We start from the raw sequence: 19080 nt of genomic DNA, 5'->3' as shown, positions 1-19080 counted from the left end.
CCAATCCTACAGGGGGCGTTTCATGGCATGTGTGGGCGGGGCCTAATCTTTCAAACTGCCGTTAATTCGGCTATCTTTACCTCAGCTTTTACTTTTATTCACATTTTAACAGCTGCCACCTTCCTGTTCTATATGGCTTAATGCCAGATCATGTAGTGCAGTTGTCTTCTTAGCTATGGGGTGCTTAAAAGCCTGAACTTTAATACAGGGAACTAAGTAAAAGAACAAATTAATTCAGTTTTAAAATAGTATTTAGGAACAGTTAGAAATGAAGTGATCCATTTCAAGTATGAAGGAACTCAGTTGTCTTCCAGGGAAGGCCGCCCACCTTGTGGAGCTGGAGGCCCCAGCCGGGGACACGGTCCCCCCCCCACCACCCCCCCCCGGCCCGGTCCTCGGCTCCGTTTACAGCCAGGGACTCGGGCTTCCCCCCCTCGGCCCGGTCCCGGGGCTCGGCTCCGTTTGCGGCCGGGGACTCGGGCTCCCCCCCCCCCACCCCCCCAGTCGCTCTCCCCACCACCACCCCGTCGCTCTCCCCCCGCCAGTCGCTCCCTCTTTCTCCCCCCCCAGTTGCTCTTTCTCCACCCCCCCGTCGCGCTCTCTTCCCCCCCCCCCCGTCGCGCTCTCTTCCCCCCCCCCCGTTGCTCTCTCTCCCCCCCCCCCGTTGCTCTCTCTCCCCACCCCCCCGTCTCTCTCGTCTCCCCCCCCGTCTCTCTCTTCTCCCCCCCCCGTCTCTCTTCTCCCACCCCCCCGTCTCTCTCTTCTTCCCCCCCCCCGTCTCTCTCTTCTCCCCCCCCCGTCTCTCTCTTCTCCCCCCCGTCTCTCTTCTCCCACCCCCCGTCTCTCTCTTCTCCCCCCCGTCTCTCTCTTCTCCCCCCCCCCGTCTCTCTCTTCTCCCCCCCCCCCGTCTCTCTCTTCTTCCCCCCCCCCGTCTCTCTCTTCTCCCCCCCCCGTCTCTCTCTTCTCCCCCCCGTCTCTCTCTTCTCCCCCCCCGTCTCTCTTCTCCCCCCCCCCGTCTCTCTCTTCTCCCCCCCCCCGTCTCTCTCTTCTCCCCCCCCCCGTCTCTCTCTTCTCCCCCCCCCCGTCTCTCTCTTCTCCCCCCCCCCCGTCTCTCTCTTCTCCCCCCCCCCCGTCTCTCTCTTCTCCCCCCCCCCGTCTCTCTCTTCTCCCCCCCCCGTCTCTCTCTTCTCCCCCCCCGTCTCTCTCTTCTCCCCCCCCCGTCTCTCTCTTCTCCCCCCCCGTCTCTCTCTTCTCCCACCCCCCGTCTCTCTCTTCTCCCCCCCGTCTCTCTCTTCTCCCCCCCCCCGTCTCTCTCTTCTCCCCCCCCCGTCTCTCTCTTCCCCCCCCCCCCCCGTCTCTCTCTTCTCCCCCCCCCGTCTCTCTCTTCTCCCCCCCCCCCGTCTCTCTCTTCTCCCCCCCCGTCTCTCTCTTCTCCCCCCCCGTCTCTCTCTTCTCCCCCCCCCCGTCTCTCTCTTCTCCCCCCCCCGTCTCTCCTCTTCTCCCCCCCCCGTCTCTCTCTTCTCCCCCCCCGTCTCTCTCTTCTCCCCCCCCCGTCTCTCTCTTCTCCCCCCCCCCGTCTCTCTCTTCTCCCCCCCCCGTCTCTCTCTTCTCCCCCCCCCGTCTCTCTCTTCTCCCCCCCCGTCTCTCTCTTCTCCCACCCCCGTCTCTCTCTTCTCCCACCCCCCGTCTCTCTCTTCTCCCCCCCCCGTCTCTCTCTTCTCCCCCCCCCGTCTCTCTCTTCTCCCCCCCCCGTCTCTCTCTTCTCCCCCCCCCCGTCTCTCTCTTCTCCCCCCCGTCTCTCTCTTCTCCCCCCCGTCTCTCTCTTCTCCCCCCCCCGTCTCTCTCTTCCCCCCCCCCCGTCTCTCTCTTCCCCCCCCCCGTCTCTCTCTTCTCCCCCCCCCCGTCTCTCTCTTCTCCCCCCCCCCCGTCTCTCTCTTCTCCCCCCCCGTCTCTCTCTTCTCCCCCCCCCGTCTCTCTCTTCTCCCCCCCCCGTCTCTCTCTTCTCCCCCCCCCGTCTCTCTCTTCTCCCCCCCCCGTCTCTCTCTTCTCCCCCCCCGTCTCTCTCTTCTCCCCCCCCGTCTCTCTCTTCTCCCCCCCCGTCTCTCTCTTCTCCCCCCCCGTCTCTCTCTTCTCCCCCCCCGTCTCTCTCTTCTCCCCCCCGTCTCTCTCTTCTCCCCCCCCGTCTCTCTCTTCTCCCCCCCCGTCTCTCTCTTCTCCCCCCCCCGTCTCTCTCTTCTCCCCCCCCCCGTCTCTCTCTTCTCCCCCCCCGTCTCTCTCTTCTCCCCCCCGTCTCTCTCTTCTCCCCCCCGTCTCTCTCTTCTCCCCCCCCGTCTCTCTCTTCTCCCCCCCCCGTCTCTCTCTTCTCCCCCCCCGTCTCTCTCTTCTCCCCCCCCGTCTCTCTCTTCTCCCCCCCCGTCTCTCTCTTCTCCCCCCCCCGTCTCTCTCTTCTCCCCCCCCGTCTCTCTCTTCTCCCCCCCCGTCTCTCTCTTCTCCCCCCCCGTCTCTCTCTTCTCCCCCCCGTCTCTCTCTTCTCCCCCCCGTCTCTCTCTTCTCCCCCCCGTCTCTCTCTTCTCCCCCCCCTCTCTTCTCCCCCCCCCGTCTCTCTCTTCTCCCCCCCCGTCTCTCTCTTCTCCCCCCCGTCTCTCTCTTCTCCCCCCCGTCTCTCTCTTCTCCCCCCCGTCTCTCTCTTCTCCCCCCCCGTCTCTCTCTTCTCCCCCCCCGTCTCTCTCTTCTCCCCCCCCGTCTCTCTCTTCTCCCCCCCCGTCTCTCTCTCCTCCCCCCCCCCCCGTCTCTCTCTTCTCCCCCCCGTCTCTCTCTTCTCCCCCCGTCTCTCTCTTCTCCCCCCGTCTCTCTCTTCTCCCCCCCGTCTCTCTCTTCTCCCCCCCGTCTCTCTCTTCTCCCCCCCCCCGTCTCTCTCTTCTCCCCCCCGTCTCTCTCTTCTCCCCCCCGTCTCTCTCTTCTCCCCCCCGTCTCTCTCTTCTCCCCCCCCGTCTCTCTCTTCTCCCCCCCCGTCTCTCTCTTCTCCCCCCGTCTCTTCTCCCCCCCGCCCCCCCCGTCTCTCTCCCCCCCGCCCCCCCCGTCTCTCTCCCCCCCGCCCCCCCCGTCTCTCTCCCCCCCCGCCCCCCCCGTCTCTCGCCCCCCCGCCCCCCCGTCTCTCGCCCCCCCGTCTCTCTCCCCCCCGCCCCCCCGTCTCTCTCCCCCCCGCCCCCCCGTCTCTCTCCCCCCCGCCCCCCCCCGTCTCTCTCCCCCCCGCCCCCCCCCGTCCCCCCGTCTCTCTCCCCCCCCGCCCCCCCCGTCTCTCTCTTCTCCCCCCCGCCCCCCCCGTCTCTCTCTTCTCCCCCCGTCTCTCTCTTCTCCCCCCCGCCCCCCCGTCTCTTCTTCCCCCCCGCCCCCCGTCTCTTCTCCCCCCCCCGTCTCTTCTCCCCCCCGCCCCCCCCGTCTCTTCTCCCCCCCGCCCCCCCCGTCTCTTCTCCCCCCCGCCCCCCCCGTCTCTTCTCCCCCCCCCCCCCCCGTCTCTTCTCCCCCCGCCCCCCCCCGTCTCTTCTCCCCCCCGCCCCCCCCCGTCTCTTCTCCCCCCCGCCCCCCCCCGTCTCTTCTCCCCCCCCGCCCCCCCCCGTCTCTTCTCCCCCCCCGCCCCCCCCCCCGTCTCTTCTCCCCCCCCGCCCCCCCCCCCGTCTCTTCTCCCCCCCCCGCCCCCCCCCGTCTCTTCTCCCCCCCCCGCCCCCCCCGTCTCTTCTCCCCCCCCCGCCCCCCCGTCTCTTCTCCCCCCCCCGCCCCCCCCGTCTCTTCTCCCCCCCCCCGCCCCCCCCGTCTCTTCTCCCCCCCCCCCGCCCCCCCGTCTCTTCTCCCCCCCGTCTCTTCTCCCCCTCGCCCCCCCCGTCTCTCTCTTCTCCCCCCCGTCTCTCTCTCTCTCCCCCCCGTCTCTCTCTTCTCCCCCCCCGTCTCTCTCTTCTCTCCCCCCGTCTCTCTCTTCTCCCCCCCCGTCTCTCTCTTCCTCCCCCCCGTCTCTCTCTTCCTCCCCCCCCGTCTCTCTCTTCCTCCCCCCCCGTCTCTCTCTTCTCCCCCCCCCCCGTCTCTCTCTTCTCCCCCCCCCCCCGTCTCTCTCTCGATCCCCGGGCGCCTCTCCCCCCCCCAGTCTCTCTCTCTCCTTCCCACACAGACAGACAGACAGACAAACTCATTTATATATATATACTAGCTGGGGGAGCCCGGCTTTGCTAGGGCTGTTTTGGGCCGGGCGGTTTAAATCGAGTCCCAGGCTTTGGGGCCTGTCTGTCTGTCCGTGTGTGAATCTGCTGCCGGGCAACATTTCTACTTTTTAATAGCTTCAAAGACGAAAGTGAAAGTACTTCTAAAACGTTTTTGGTAAATGTTATGTAATTTTTAAAAGAGATACTAACTTTTTCGAAGCTGGATTAGCAGAGTAGTTTGAGCTGGAAGTAGTGAAGCAATGGCTGCCTGATGCCTGAGTTGAAAAGCATTAGTCCCGCCCACAGACGCAGCGATTGGCCAACCATCAGGCAACTGAACTGTAGGATTGGTCAATCGTGCCGGCACAGGATTGGTCGACCTTGACGTCAGTCAATCAATGCTACTTAGCAGATAATGAGTTTAATTTTGAAGGTTTTTTGGATACCGCGGGCGCAATTTTTGTCCGGCCGAAACGTAAATACGCTTAGGACGGTTCTTGAATCGTCAGCTTTCTTTCAACGTAACGCACGTGTAGGTACGCTCTATAACTTTCGAGTTAATTCAAGACAGACAGACAGATGGAATGACAGACAGAAGTATCCTTTTATATATATATAGATAGATAGATAGATAGATATAAATTATTTCTACTTTTTTCATAACAACATGCCCTCAAAAAACCCTTGGCACCGCCGGGCACGCCAGCTAGTTAAATATATTCAAGAAGGAGTTGGATATATTTCTTAAGGCTAAAGGGATCAAGGGGTATGGGGAGAAAGCAGGTACTGAACTTGGATGATCAGCCATGATCGCATTGAATGGCGGAGCAGGCTAGAGGGGCCGAATGGCCTACTCCTGCTCCTTTCTTCTATGCTTCTATTTGAGTTTTTTTTAATGTGTCCTTTGAACAGGGCAAGAACAAAAATTGCTATTGAATTCTACTTGAGCGTATCAGACCTTGCTCTTTGTAACTGAAACACCATTGTTTTATTAAGACACTGGTTTTCTTGGGCCCTTTTATAGAGCATGTAAATAATTAAAATGTTGTATACAATACTTACCTGATTGAACAATGCAGTCATGAGTGTGTTTTGATGTTGGGTCTGCCTATTGAATAAATGCATCCAGTGTGTGCTTGCTTAGTTTTCTGACTACTACATGTGTACAAATGTGAAACAACATTTTAAAATGTTGAAAGTAGAGAAATAAAGGTGTATATATGGAAAAGAAGTACAGTTGTGAATTTGTGGATTTACTTTTTCTATGATAATCGGAGTTCAAATGACGGTATTGTTTTAAATAACACAAGTGTCTTTTGAACGTTAGATCTAAATTGCTAATGGGTGCACAGTATAAATAACAGAATTCCCTGTATTCTGAAAAAGATAATGGTATATCTCTAGCGAATGTCTGGTATTTTACGTATTGAGCAATTCCCTGCAGAGACAAATGTAGTTTTCTGCTGACTGGATTGTGGTAATCTGGCTGTGCTTCGTTTGTGTATGTATATGTTTGAATTATTATGGCTTTTGAAGTTACTAAATTGTCTGGGAACTTGATTTCAAAAGCATTTAGCACAAAAGCAGTACTGTTGCTCAGGTGATTTCTCTGTATCTACCCTTTTGAATCACTTTATCATGTTAAACATCTTGATTAGATCACCTTGCATGCTTCTAAACTCAAAGGAACACAAGCCAGGTTTATGCAACCTGTCATTGTAATTTACCCCTTTGATCACTTGTATCATTCTGGTGAATCTGCGCCTACAACTCTCAGATCTCTGTGCTCCTCCAACTGTGGCCTCTTGTGCATCCCCAATTTTAATTGCGCCACCATTGGTGGCCGTGCCTTTAGCTGCCGAGGCCCTAAGCTCTGGAATTCCCTTTCTAAACCGCTCCATCGCTCTACCTCTCTTTCCTCCTTTAAGACGTTCTTTTAAAACCTGCGTCTTTGAGCAAGCTTTTGGTCATCTGCCCTAATATCTCCTTATGTGGCTCGGTGTCAAATTTTGTTTTATAACGCTCCTGTGAAGCGCCATGGGATGTTTTACTACGTTAAAGGCGCTATATAAATCCAAGTTGTTGTTGTCATATCTTTTCCAAGGCTCATATATCTTTCCTGAGGTGCAGTGTCCAAAACTGAATGCAGTACTCCAGATGGGGCATGACTGACGCTCTGTACAACTTCCTTACTTTTGAATTCCAACCCCTTTGAGATAAAGGGCAACATTCCATTAGACTTTTTGATTACTTTTTGTACCTGCACTAGCTTTTAGTGATTTGTGTACATGGATATCTGAATCCCATTGCTTCGCCAGAGCTCTTAGTCTTTCACCATTAAGAAAATATTCTGATTTGTCTTTCTTGGATCCAAAGTGGATGACATCACACTTCTCCACATTAAACTCCATCTGCCATAGCTTTGCCCACGCACTCAATCTGTCTTTGTGCCGTTGTGACTTCCCGCTCCCATCTACACATCTTACTGTGGCTCCCAACTTAGTCTAATTTTCAAACTTGGATAAAAGAATAGAGAGTTGTATATCTAAGTCATTAATATATAAAATGAAAAGATGAGACTCCAGTACAGATCCATGGGGAATACCACTTGTCACATCCTGCCAATCAGAGAACAAACCTTTTATCCTTACTTTCTGGCCTCTACCTCCCAACCAATTACCAACCCATATCACAAGGTTACCTCCAATTCCATGTACTCTCATTTTTGCTAATCATCTCATGTGAAACCTTTTCAAATGCCTTCTGGAAGTCCATATAGACAACATTCTCCTATCCACCATGATAGTTACTGTCTCAAAGTTCAACCAGATTAGTCAGACATAACCTACCTGTCATAAATCCATGCTGACTCTCATTGATCAACTGATACCTGTGGGGCAGTTCATATATGAAGGGCAATTAATCCATTACCAACTTTTCTCATTGTACTCATGTTTATATTGTGCTGTTAGTAAATTGACTTCTGCCTCATATGTTTAATTTTTTTATTGAAACTAATAAACACAAACAGACAATTAAAAAAAATATCTGCTATTCTAAGGTGCATGTGGCATTATAATATTAGATCGCATATAATCCAGCAAGCAATTTACTGCACAAAAAGGGTAATTAGCCTCTTTGGGTCTCACAACTTTATGGGTGGATTATGTAAAATGTACAGCATCTGGATCATCACTGTGAAAGCAAAATGGTTGTATAATTTTTTTTTACAGTAACCTGCAATTTTTAAGTGTTTCGTAGGCTGAATAATATTTTTTGGTATCCTTGGTCAGCACTTGGGTAACTTTATCCTGCAGATACCGTAACTAGATATCCTTTAGTAGATTTGTATTCTTTCACTGGATCTGTTTTAGTAGATTTGTATTCTTTCACTGGATCTGTTTTCCACATCAGCATATCTATACTACATTAAAAATCATTAGTGGTGTAAAATTCGATAAAGATGCCTCTAGTGAATGTAACCACCTGAATGTGCTGTAAATAACATATGCAAACACAACTACGTGACAATATTCAGAGCATGTTTCAGTATAGTTAAGATAAACCCAGTTTGAAGCATTTGCTATGAATAAATGTGATGAAATTGGAGCTATATCACAATTAGAATCACTGAAACTTTAGTTATTTGTTCATTCTGGATCTGAATATCTATCTGGTTAATTTTACAACTCTCAATAGCTCTCACAAAATTAATTCTCACTTGGAGAAGCATGGGTTAATAAGGGACCGCCAACACGGATTTGTTAATGGCAAATCGTGTCTGACTAACCTGATTGAGTTCTTTGATGAAGTAACGGAGGGGGGTTGATGAAACTAGTGAAGTAGATGTATATATGGAAGATTCTATGATTCTGCAATTTATTCAACTGACCACTACTTGGCATTGTAATGGTTGTTGTTTTGGAATCTGAACTCAACAGTTAGTGTATCCCGTGATACATTTGCCACAACACCAAAGGACTCCAAAGTAATGTGTATTTCTTGATAATCTTGATTTATAATCTTATTAAAAATGATCCTAGGCTGGAAAATGCTTTGTGTAAATATTACAGGAGTCCTTTTTATTATAAACAACCGTAATCCATGATGTGCAGCTCCTTAAAGTAATAGAGGTTATTTTAAGGAGCTGCTGTGTGTAAAGTTTTAGAACTTTTTTTTTGATAATCATGCAATTAACTCCTTGTATACTGTTGTCCTACTTGTGTTTGCTATATCACAGTTGCGTACGTTTTCACAACCTTAAGGCTATTTAAAAATGGTAACTAGTTCCTGTGATGATACAGTTGGTGAAGTCAGGGTGGAACAGAACTCAGGAGATTTTATTCCTGGTCTGTGCTGAATTAGTTAATCTCAACCTGAGCAGCAGATGGGGTGCTACAATTGGTCTCGGTGCCTCGATTCCTGCTTGATTGCTATCCAGTAACTATCATCTAGAAAATATTTGCGTGTGAATGTGCAGTGAGGACAGGATTGTACATAGAGTCATATGGCACAGAAGGAGGCCATTCGGCCCATCGAGTCCGTGCCAGCTCTGGAGCAATCCAGTCAGTCCCATTCCCCTGCTCTATCCCCGTAGTCCTGCAAGTTTATTTCCCTCAAGTACCTATCCAGTCTCCCCTTGAAAACATTGAGTGTCTCCGCTTCCACCACTTCCATCAGCAGCAAATTCCAGGTCCTCACCAGTCACTGTGTAAAATTATTTTTCCTCACATCCCCTTTGTGATGCGCCTTTGTGATTGAGTACTGTAACACTCACTGTCTGAGTTTTCACACAAAAATATCCACTGTGAGAGAGGTAATAAAGGGTGACAGGAGCACATAGAATTATACCCCAAAATTATGTCAGCATTTTCAATAATGGAGGAGAAAAAGGAAATTAGCGACTGTAAACAATTTTTGTACATTTAATTAAGGATTCTGCTTGAGCTTCACTCTCATGGTTTGCCATCTCTTTTGGGGAGAGGTTTGGCTGGCAGAAGCACTTGGGTGAGAATGGGCCAGGAGAGTGTTCATTTGATGGTGCTTAAATTGCTACTGCTGCAAGAATGCTCCAGTTGTCTCTGCTTTGTAGGTGAGTACGGGCAGCTGCAAATATTTTATTGCAGAAAAGGGAAAGGAAGTTTTTGGTGAGAGGTGTGTTTTAATATCTGGAATGGCAAGGTTGTTCAATAGTGCTGCATCTTTTCTTCATTCTGGTGCCCTTTTAGAGATATGGGCGATTTGAACAGATTTGTGTTCATCTTAGTATTGATATGAGGATAAAGACTAGCCAAGCGGCAATGTTCAACAAGGAGGAAGGATAAAATATAATTTACTGGAATTTATTAGGCATCAGTCTACAGATTAACAGCAGCATTGGGGACAAACAATTCAGGCGAAGTTTTATCATTAAGGCCAAATGAAAACATCCCAAATGGATGAAGGGTGAGTTCATGGTCAGTCTGATAACTTGCTCAGCAGGGATGGGGGAGGAGTTGAAGGGGCCCATTGTCTTGCATAGCAGGGGAGGGGCAGGCTCTCGTGCTCACCACACACCACATGACCGTGGCCATTTCTGTTTAGGGCTCTCTACTGTTGCTATGCCTTTCACAGAATCACAGAAACCCCACAGTGCAGATAGAGGCCATTTCGGCCCATCGAGCCTGCACCGACACATATCCCACCCGATCCCCGTAACCCCTACACCAACACATATCTCACCCTATCCCTACGTATTTAATCCCCCTAACACTAAGGGTCAATTTATCATAGCCAATCAACCTAACCCGCACATCTTTGGACTGTGGGAGGAAACCGGAGCACCCGGAGGAAACCCACGCAAACATGGGGAGAATGTGCAAACTCCACACAGACAGTCACCCGAGGCCGGATTCGAACCCGGGTCTCTGGCGCTGTGAGGCAACAGTGCTAACCACTATGCCACCGTGTTCAGTGTTTTTTTTCTGGGAAATCTTTCCATTTTCAGGTTCCATTCTGATCTTTGCCTCAACAGCCAACTTGTTTGTGACTCCCATTTGACATTATTTTCTCTGTGGCCGACAGTCTTTGTAATTTCTGCTTGGTTCCTTTTGAAAACTTTCTGCTTTTGAATTTTTTAAGGATGTTTAATAGAACTATGACCATTAATACTGTTTGACAGTAGGATATGCCTCTTTTGATGGTCCCTCTGCCACTATCGCTGATTATTGAGGGGGGAATAGATGGGATTTATTCAAGTTTGGACTATCGCGTAATGGTAGGCCAGTTCCCATTGATATTGATGTGTTCAATAATGGTACGTTGACAGCCCCACCTACTGGTGCACTATCTTTAGAATCTTGAGATCACTAATCATTTTTAATATTACATTAAATATACATATAGTGTCTCCACTGGTGGGAGGGTCTAATTACAGAGTGATAACTTTACATGTGCAGTTTACATTATAAATGTGGATATAGGAATATATAAAGAAAAGTAGAACTTACATTTATATAGTTCCCTTCACCATCTCGGAATGCCCCAAAGACCTTCACACCCAATGAAGTACTTATGAAGTGTAGTCACTGTTGTAATGTCGGGAAAAAGTTGACGGGAGGTTTGGGCAGATGTAAGATTTTTAATATATTAGAGATCTATAGATAACAAATCATCCCCAAAAACTGTTTTTATAAAGAGCAAAATGAACATGGCAATACTGAAATATCTGCAGGTTGCTAAGCAACAGAATAGTGACATTGAAGTTGGGATTTTGTTGCAAGTTTCAGTGATCTGTCTCTGCTGATTTAGCCTAGAACAATGTTGTGTGGTATGAGGTGTAAGAAAGATGACTGCAGCCCATGTGACTCAGCCACCCCACTTCTGAAAGATGCTACTTAATGTAGCATTGCAGATGCAATGTACTAGATTATTGATGTCCGTGAGGATTGTTCTTTTTTTGGGAACACCACTTCCGATGTTCTGCCAGTTTGAGTAACTACCTTTAACAACAACTTATATATTGATATAGCGCCTTTAATGTAATAAAACATTTTCAACTTTTACTCTTTTTTTCTATTTTGTAGCCAGTTTATTATCCATTCTGCTACTTGTACCCTGACTCCACACACTCTGACTGTAGTCACGAGTCTTATTGAAGGCATTTTGAATGTCCCATGTATATCAAATCCACTGCATTACCCTTGTCTACTCTTTATTGAATATTTGAAGAAGTAACAGAAAGTTAGTCAAGCATGACCGTCCCTTTTGGAATCCATGCTGATTATTCTTTATTATATTTTCTGTTTTATTGCATCTTTGGGTAAAGATTCCATTATCTTTCCTACCACCGATAAGCTAACTCTTCTATAGTTCCCTGGAATTGTTCTAACTCCCTTTTTGAATATAGGATGAGTTTTAGGCACATTTCATAGACTTCAAATGTTTGCTGTGATGTAGTTTTGATTTGGGTGTATGTTTTCAGGGGCCAACTTTAAGGGGAGACATATATTTAGCAGATAATATTCAGTTCGCGGTATTTAACTAAAAGAAGAAAAGAACTTGCATTTATATAGCACCTTTCACGACCTCAGGACGTCCCAAAGTGCTTTACAACCAAATGAGTATTTTTGTGGTGTAGTCACTGTTGTAATGTAGGAAACCTGGCAGCTAATTTGCACACAGCAAGGTCCCACAAATAGCAATGTGTTAATGACCAGATAATCTATTTTAGGTGTTGATTGGGGGTCAAATATTGGCAGGACATTCGAGAGAACTTCTCCGATCTTGGAATAGTGCTACGGGATCTTTTACATTCGGAGGGCAGACGTCTCATCTGAAAGACGGCACTTCTAACAGTGTAGCACTCCCTCAGTATTGCACTGGAATGTCAGCCTGGATTATGTGCTCAAGTCTCGGAGTGGGACTTGAATCCACAACATTGAGTCAGAGGCAAGGGTGCTACCACTGAGTCAAGGCTGACACTAGTCCACTGCTATCATTCTTTAAGCAACAATTCATGCAAAGCGTGAATCTGGTGCCCATTTTTATACATTAGTAGAAGTGAATATTTCAATTTCTGTGAATATTGCTGTTTGCATACTAAACGATTCTGCAGGTGGTTTAATGAACATACTTTAAAGTTCATGTTTTCCATTTACAACCTTTCCAGAGTTAAACAGCATACCACACTTGTTTTTTACCCAATCTTGCACGTCAGAATAATTTTTATTTGGACTAAAGAATGTGTTCACAACCATGTATGTAAATTCACAGATTATAATTGTGTTTTTTGAAACTAGGTATTACTGGTTTCTATTTTGAAGTAAAATATTACAGGGCCTTTCTGTTTTAATGGAGAAAATATTGGAGGCTTGGAAATTAAACGCTGCACTGATGACAGTGATGATTGAGTTGACAAATGTAATCACACTGGAGCTGTACCTATTGGCTCCCAGTGGTTGTGCTTGTAGGTTAAATGGCTCAAAGCCACGAAATCATATTTCTGGGTAATCGCAACAGTCTATTCTGCATTTGTATTTTTTTAAAATCGTTTATAGTTTTGAAGTAGTGGAGAGTCCTCGTATAACCTCCCCCGTGCAGTACAGATTAAGTTGCTACCATACAGGGGCTGTTGCAGTTGTCCTTTTGTTTTTATCCTTTCCTCCTCCTCCCCCACCACGGAGATGTATTAAGAATTTGGATCGGCTGTGTGGACAGTTGATATGAAACCTGAATACAGCATGAAAATAATTTCTACCATACTTCGGGCAGGGTTTCCTTTCAATTTTTTGTTGTTGCAAAATTGGAACCGTCTATTGTTAGGGCTACTTTACTGCGTTAGAAAAGGTTTTGGGGCAGCGTTTGTAGTAAGAGGAACCCTAGGGCGCAGGCATCTACAAAAGAACTGTTTTTGGCTCCGCATTGTGTAAAAATGTCGGTGTGGCATTCACTTCTCTCAAGAGACTTGCCTAGAAGAAACAAGGCAGCTCATTCCACAGGCAAACGCTATGCTAATCTCACCACAAATTATTTAAAAACAGATACAATCGCATTTAGAGATCGTTGTACAAGTCACTCATATCGGATAGCGGTAGGAAACCGAAAATACCTGTCCATTTTCAGAAATGGGGAAGAACCATTTGGATTTATATTATTTATTTATGTAGGGAGAAATCTACAAATTAGGACGTACCACATTGAAATCGTGCTGCAATACGAGCAGATCAAGTGATATCCCTGCTAGATCCACCCAATTTCTGAAAGGTAGATAAATTGATGACTGCGCCCAATGAAAACACTACTAGGAGCGATGTCCTTGAAATAATGGAAATCGTGTAGCTTTAACTACCGAAGATTGTTTTGGGGAAATAACGTTGCATTTTAGCACCGAATTGTGGAATTAATTATAAATCTCAGGTCGTTTTCCGTTAACATCATTGATTTACTAGACTAACACTGTTTCAAGCTATTTTTCTCTGTCTCCCACCATTATATGGGTCCGTTCGATCCCTGTGATGTGTCCCGCCATTTTACAGCATTGCACCGCCAGCCGGCTGCGAGATTGCAGCAACTAGAGAGCTTGGAAGGCAGCCACAAGGTGTGTCCATGCGGCCAGTTCAGCTCGTCACTGAGGGAAAGCACATACGTTGCTGCTCTCGGCTTTTGCCCAAAGTCCAGCCGTTTGTTTAAACGGCCTTGACTTTTCAAAGTACACACAAACCTGTAAACAGATAGCAACGTTTGTGTTTGAATGTGGGTTGAAGTAAGAAAAAAAATCAGATAGCAGCATTCACTGAAATGTTTGTGAAAGGGGGGACATTTTACTGCTTGCGGTTTTCACAATCAGTGATATGAAAACCATTGATCAGGTTAATTAAAACCTGTAAATTTTCCATGTTGTCCATGCTTGACTATACAGCCTTGTGCTGCAACCATGCGTTATAAATGAAACTTTAAAAATAATATTTCACAACTTAATTACAAAAGCATGCTATGTATTTTGGTTCTTCCAAGGCATTGCTCACTCTGGGAAGATCAATAGTGTTGCTGGGTGTTACAGGAAGTGTGTGCTATATGCAAGACTTTTATATATGTTGCTCTTTTTCTTTGGGGAGTAGGAGTCAAACCTCAAACACATTTCTGGAATTTGGTGTCTGGTAAAATTTCTGTTGCCATTTACAAATCAAGACATTGCTTAATGCATATTTTGAAAATTTAAAGCACAAGCCACAATGAAGTAAGACTGGATTGTTTCATGGTGGTGTTGCAAAACATTGTAGATATAGAAAGAAAGACTTGCATTTATATAGCGCCTTTCATGACCACCGGACATCCCAAAGCGCTTTACAGCCAATTAAGTACTTTTTGAAGTGTAGTCACTGTTGTAATGTAGGAAACGAGGCAGCCAATTTGTGCTCGGCAAGCTCCCACAAACAGCAATGTGATAATGACCAGATAATCTGTTTTTGTTATGTTGTTTGAGGGATAAATATTGTCCAGGACACCTGGGATAACTCCCCTGCTCTTCTTTGAAATAGTGCCATGGGATCTTTTACGTCCACCTGAGAGAGTAGACTGGGCCTCGGTTTAACGTCTCAGATGAAGGATGGCACCTCCGACAGTGCAGCACTCCCTCAGTACTACACTGGAGTGTCAGCCTAGATTTTTGTACTCAAGTCTCTGGAGTGGGATTTCAACCCACAACCTTCTGACTCCGAGGCGAGGGTGCTACCAACTGAGCCACTGGCTGACACACTAAGCTCTAGTTCCATGTCATACGTTTTTCCCATATCACTAATTCAATGTCTTATTCTGCTATCAACCAGAAGCTGAATGCAAATGTACAAAACAAGGCTAGCATTTATACATTGGTGATTCCTGTACTAAACTTGGAACCGTTAAAGCATCACCTTGACACAGGGCAATGGTGTTGTAATACTTTAACTGGACACGGAGGCGTGGCAATTGGATAATTTCCATTAAAAACAGAACATCCTTAAAATGGCTACCCCAATAGCACAGTGAGTTTATTCAGTGAACAGCTGAACCATACAGATCAGGTACATCCCAAGTCTGTGCTGAGTTAGCTGATCTCAGCCAAGGTGGACGGGGAGCAGTTGGTGTATTACGATTGGCAATAGCCATCTGGGTTTGGATAACAAAATTAGCTTATATTTTGTTTCTGATCACTATGTAATGACCTCTGCTGGAAGTACATGTAGCTGCTTCTATTTTAGTTTAGTGATGTGGCATTGTCAAAGACTCCCAATGTGTGGATCTAGTGCAGCCAGCCACAATCCTAAAATAAACTTGCAAAAGTCCCCGTAGCCAGCTTTAGCAAATCTAGCAAGTTTACCTTGAGTTGCCACTGGCTGCACGAGACCCATACTTGAAGAACCAATGGCACTAGCATACCAATCTAAAAATAGCTTATATGTGAGCATCAGGTGAGAATAGGATCACACTCAGCTGTGCTGTCCCTCATTATCAAGATTCATAAGTAATGGCTACTTGGATGAGGCATCAGAGTGCAATCAGCACCCAAAGAAAGAAAGACTTGCATTTATATAGCACCTTTCATATCCTCAGGACATCCCAAAGCGCTTTACAGCCAATGAAGTACTTTTGAAGTGTTGCAATGTAGGAAACGTGGCAGCCAATTTGCGTACAGCAAGGTCCCACAAGCAGCAATGTGATAATGGCCAGGTAATCTGTTTTAGTGATGCTGATTGAGGGATAAATATTGAAAAGGACACCGGGGAGAACTCCCCTGCTCCTCTTCAGATAGTGCCATGGGATCTTTTATATCCACCTGAGAGGGCAGATGGGCCTCAGTTTAACGTCTTATCTGAAAGACGGCACCTTCGACAGTGCAGCGCTCCCTCAGTACTGCACTGGAGTGTCAGCCTCGATTTTGTGCTCAAGTCTGGGACTTGAACCCAAAACCTTCTGACTCAGGCCAGAGTGCTACCGCTGAGCTGCGTCTACACCTGCAAGAAATACAAGAATTCAAGGCCTTCAGAAGAGAGGGGAAAATTGTCCATAATTAAAAAGACTATGTGGAAAATTGATATAAAATTACAATTTATGACTAAAAAATGTAGGTTATGAGGTTTTCTGTTTTTTAATCACTGTTTTGAGTTTGTTTTTATTTTTAGCAGTTGTTTATTAATGGCAAAATTGTTACTTTATCAATGCTTGCATTTTTGTATCTTTTTTAAAAAAAAAGTAAAATTTTGACCAAAATCAGTATTAAAACAAAACAAAATTAATACCAAGTACCGACCGCACACTGTACAGCCTGAGGGAGCAAGCGTTAAAACAAGGAGACTTGTGGATTGGCGTACTAGGGTGGGAGATTGAACTCTGCTTTTATTCTGCAGAATCAGTTTTTATTCCACTGATCTATCAGACCAGAATTAAAAGTTTATTGTAAGAATGTATCAGCAATCGAGCATTGCATGCCACATTTTAGTTGTTTCATTGGCTTTAATGAATAAACAATTCTTACATTTTTTGGTGGGTGATGGTATCAATTTAATCTGAAAACTGGGAATCTTATTTAGGGAATTAAATCGTTTCAACGCATGAATTTCTTTTTCTGTAGGCAGTTTGAAGCACATTGATCTGAGTTTGGTGATTCTGCAATTAGGATAAATGGACACTGATTCTGTGTTGGTTCCGCTGTGTCCTTCACAATTTAATTGACACAGCTAATGACCATGATGCTTAATGCATATTATACTGTATCAATGGATGATAAATTAGTGAGGAATGTGAACATGGAAATCATTTGAGACTTCTAGGTTACTTATGTCACAAGACTGAGAATTATAGTTGCCTGATCCGTTGGGGGGGCGGGGGGGTGGGGGGGAGAGAACGGGGACTGAGCTTTCTGGGGTGGGAACAGGAAAAGAAAGTAAACTGACAAATAGATTCTGTGATGCACTTCAGTGAATATTGGATATGGTATCTGACCATTGATCAGTTTTCTGCTTCAGGCCTAACTTTTGTTGCCTGTAGAAGAACCAATACATACCAGGGTTACTCAGCATGATGTAAAACAGCATTTTATAGTGGCTTTTTAAAAAATTCATTCACGGGATGTTGGTGTTGCTGGCAAGGCCAGCATTTATTACCCATCACTAATTGCTCTTCAGAAGGTGATGGTGAGCCGCTGCCTTGAACCGCTGCAGTCCGTGTGGTGAAGGTACCCCACAGTGCTGTTGGGTAGGGAGTTCCAGGATTTTGACCCAGTGACGATGTAGGAACAGCAATATATTTCTAAGTCAGGATGATGTGTGACTTTGAGAGGAACTTTGAGATGGTGGTGTTTCCATGCGCCTGCTGCTCTTGTCCTTCTAGGTGGTAAAGGTCGCCGGTTTGGCAGGTGCTGTCAAAGAAGCCTTGGCGAGTTGCTGCAGTGCATCTTGTAGATGGTACAGATTGCAACACGGTGCGCTGGTAGTGGAGGGAGTGAATATTTAAGGTGGTGGATGGGGTGCCAATCAAGCAGCTGCTTTGTTCTGGATGGTGTTGAGCATCTTGAGTGTTGTTGGAGCTGCACTCATCCAGGCAAGTGGAGAGTTCCATCACACTCTTGACTTATGCCTTGTAGATGGTGGAAAGTCTTTGTGGAGTCAGGAGGCAAGTCACTCGCTGCAGAATACCCAGCCTCTGACCTGCTCTTTTAGCCACAATATTTATGTGGCTGGTCCAGTTAAGTTTATGTTCAATGGTGACCCCCCAGGATGTTGATGATGGGGAATTTGACGATGGTAATGCCATTGAATGTCATGGGGAAGTGGTTAGACTTTCTCATGTTGGAGATGGTCATTGCCTGGCACTTGTTTGGTGCTAATGTTTTGATGGGCAATGGCGTATGTTCCTTTATTCAACAATGTTGCTCATCTATCAGTACCATGGACTAGATTCTGGTGATCAGACACAGTACTTTATATGTTGTGTATTCAAGACCTGGAGATTAAGAGCAGCTTAGTCACCGCCCCCTCCCCTCCCGTCAAGCTATATATATGATGCTTACTCTATGATGTTGGGTATGTTTAATTGAAGACCGTGCATATCGCACCTGAACAATGTATTTCCATTAGAAACCTTGACAATATAGAGTGCACTGCAAAACTGCATTTAAATTTCTTTCTAGTACAAAAAACAAAATGATAAAAATGATACAATACGAATATTGCTGATTATATACAGACCCTCAAATGTAACATGTCGTCAGATTTGTACTGTTCGTATTTATATATAGTTGTATCCTTGAACAGTTAAATACAACTTATTTTAAATAGTTATGCTAATTATTTTTCTCTTTTTTTTTTCCAGATATGGCCGTGTGGAAAGTGTCAAAATTCTTCCCAAAAGGGGCTCAGAAGGTGGAGTGGCAGCCTTTGTGGATTTTGTGGACATCAAAAGTGCGCAGAAAGCGCACAATTCTGTCAACAAAATGGGAGACAGGGATCTGCGAACGGATTACAATGAGCCTGGCACTATTCCCAGTGCTGCTCGGGGATTAGATGATACCGTTCCTATAGGAACTCGTACTAGAGAGGTTTCAGGGTTCAGGGGAGGTGGTGGGGGGCCAACATATGGACCACCACCATCACTACATGGACGGGAAGGACGTTATGAACGGAGACTTGATGGGTAAGTTCCAAGGTTTCTCTAGGCAGGGTTTTGATAAATAGTGTGGTGAGAAGCAGCAACTCATGTATAGGTTCCCCAGATGGATTTATTGAGGAAATCTGTACATTCGTGCCGTTGTTGGATATGGAAGAGAATTGAAACCAGTAGCAGCTCTGGCCTATTCGCAGTGGATCTATCCTGCAGCTGGCTGGATGACTACTCCTGGGATAAGTTTGGTTAGTTTGATGGAAGGTTTCTGTCAGTT

The 19080-nt window shown here is 46.6% G+C and overlaps 1 protein-coding gene across 4 annotated transcripts in view; it reads left to right on the top strand.

The window, feature by feature from the left end:
• spen (spen family transcriptional repressor) overlaps positions 1–19080 on the top strand; it is a 106014-nt gene that overhangs the window by 16823 nt on the left and 70111 nt on the right. For all 4 annotated transcript variants that reach the window (XM_085966987.1, XM_085966988.1, XM_085966989.1 and 1 more), the window contains exon 2: positions 18516–18836. In XM_085966987.1, the coding sequence (XP_085823113.1) occupies positions 18516–18836 (321 nt within the window). The remainder of the gene's footprint in view (positions 1–18515; positions 18837–19080) is intronic.

The sequence above is a fragment of the Somniosus microcephalus genome, chromosome 25 (assembly GCF_052327205.1).
Source record: "Somniosus microcephalus isolate GS21.2 chromosome 25, FLI_Smic_1.0, whole genome shotgun sequence".
NCBI classification, from domain to species: Eukaryota; Metazoa; Chordata; class Chondrichthyes; order Squaliformes; family Somniosidae; genus Somniosus; species Somniosus microcephalus.
This window is presented reverse-complemented; position numbering and strand designations above follow the sequence as displayed.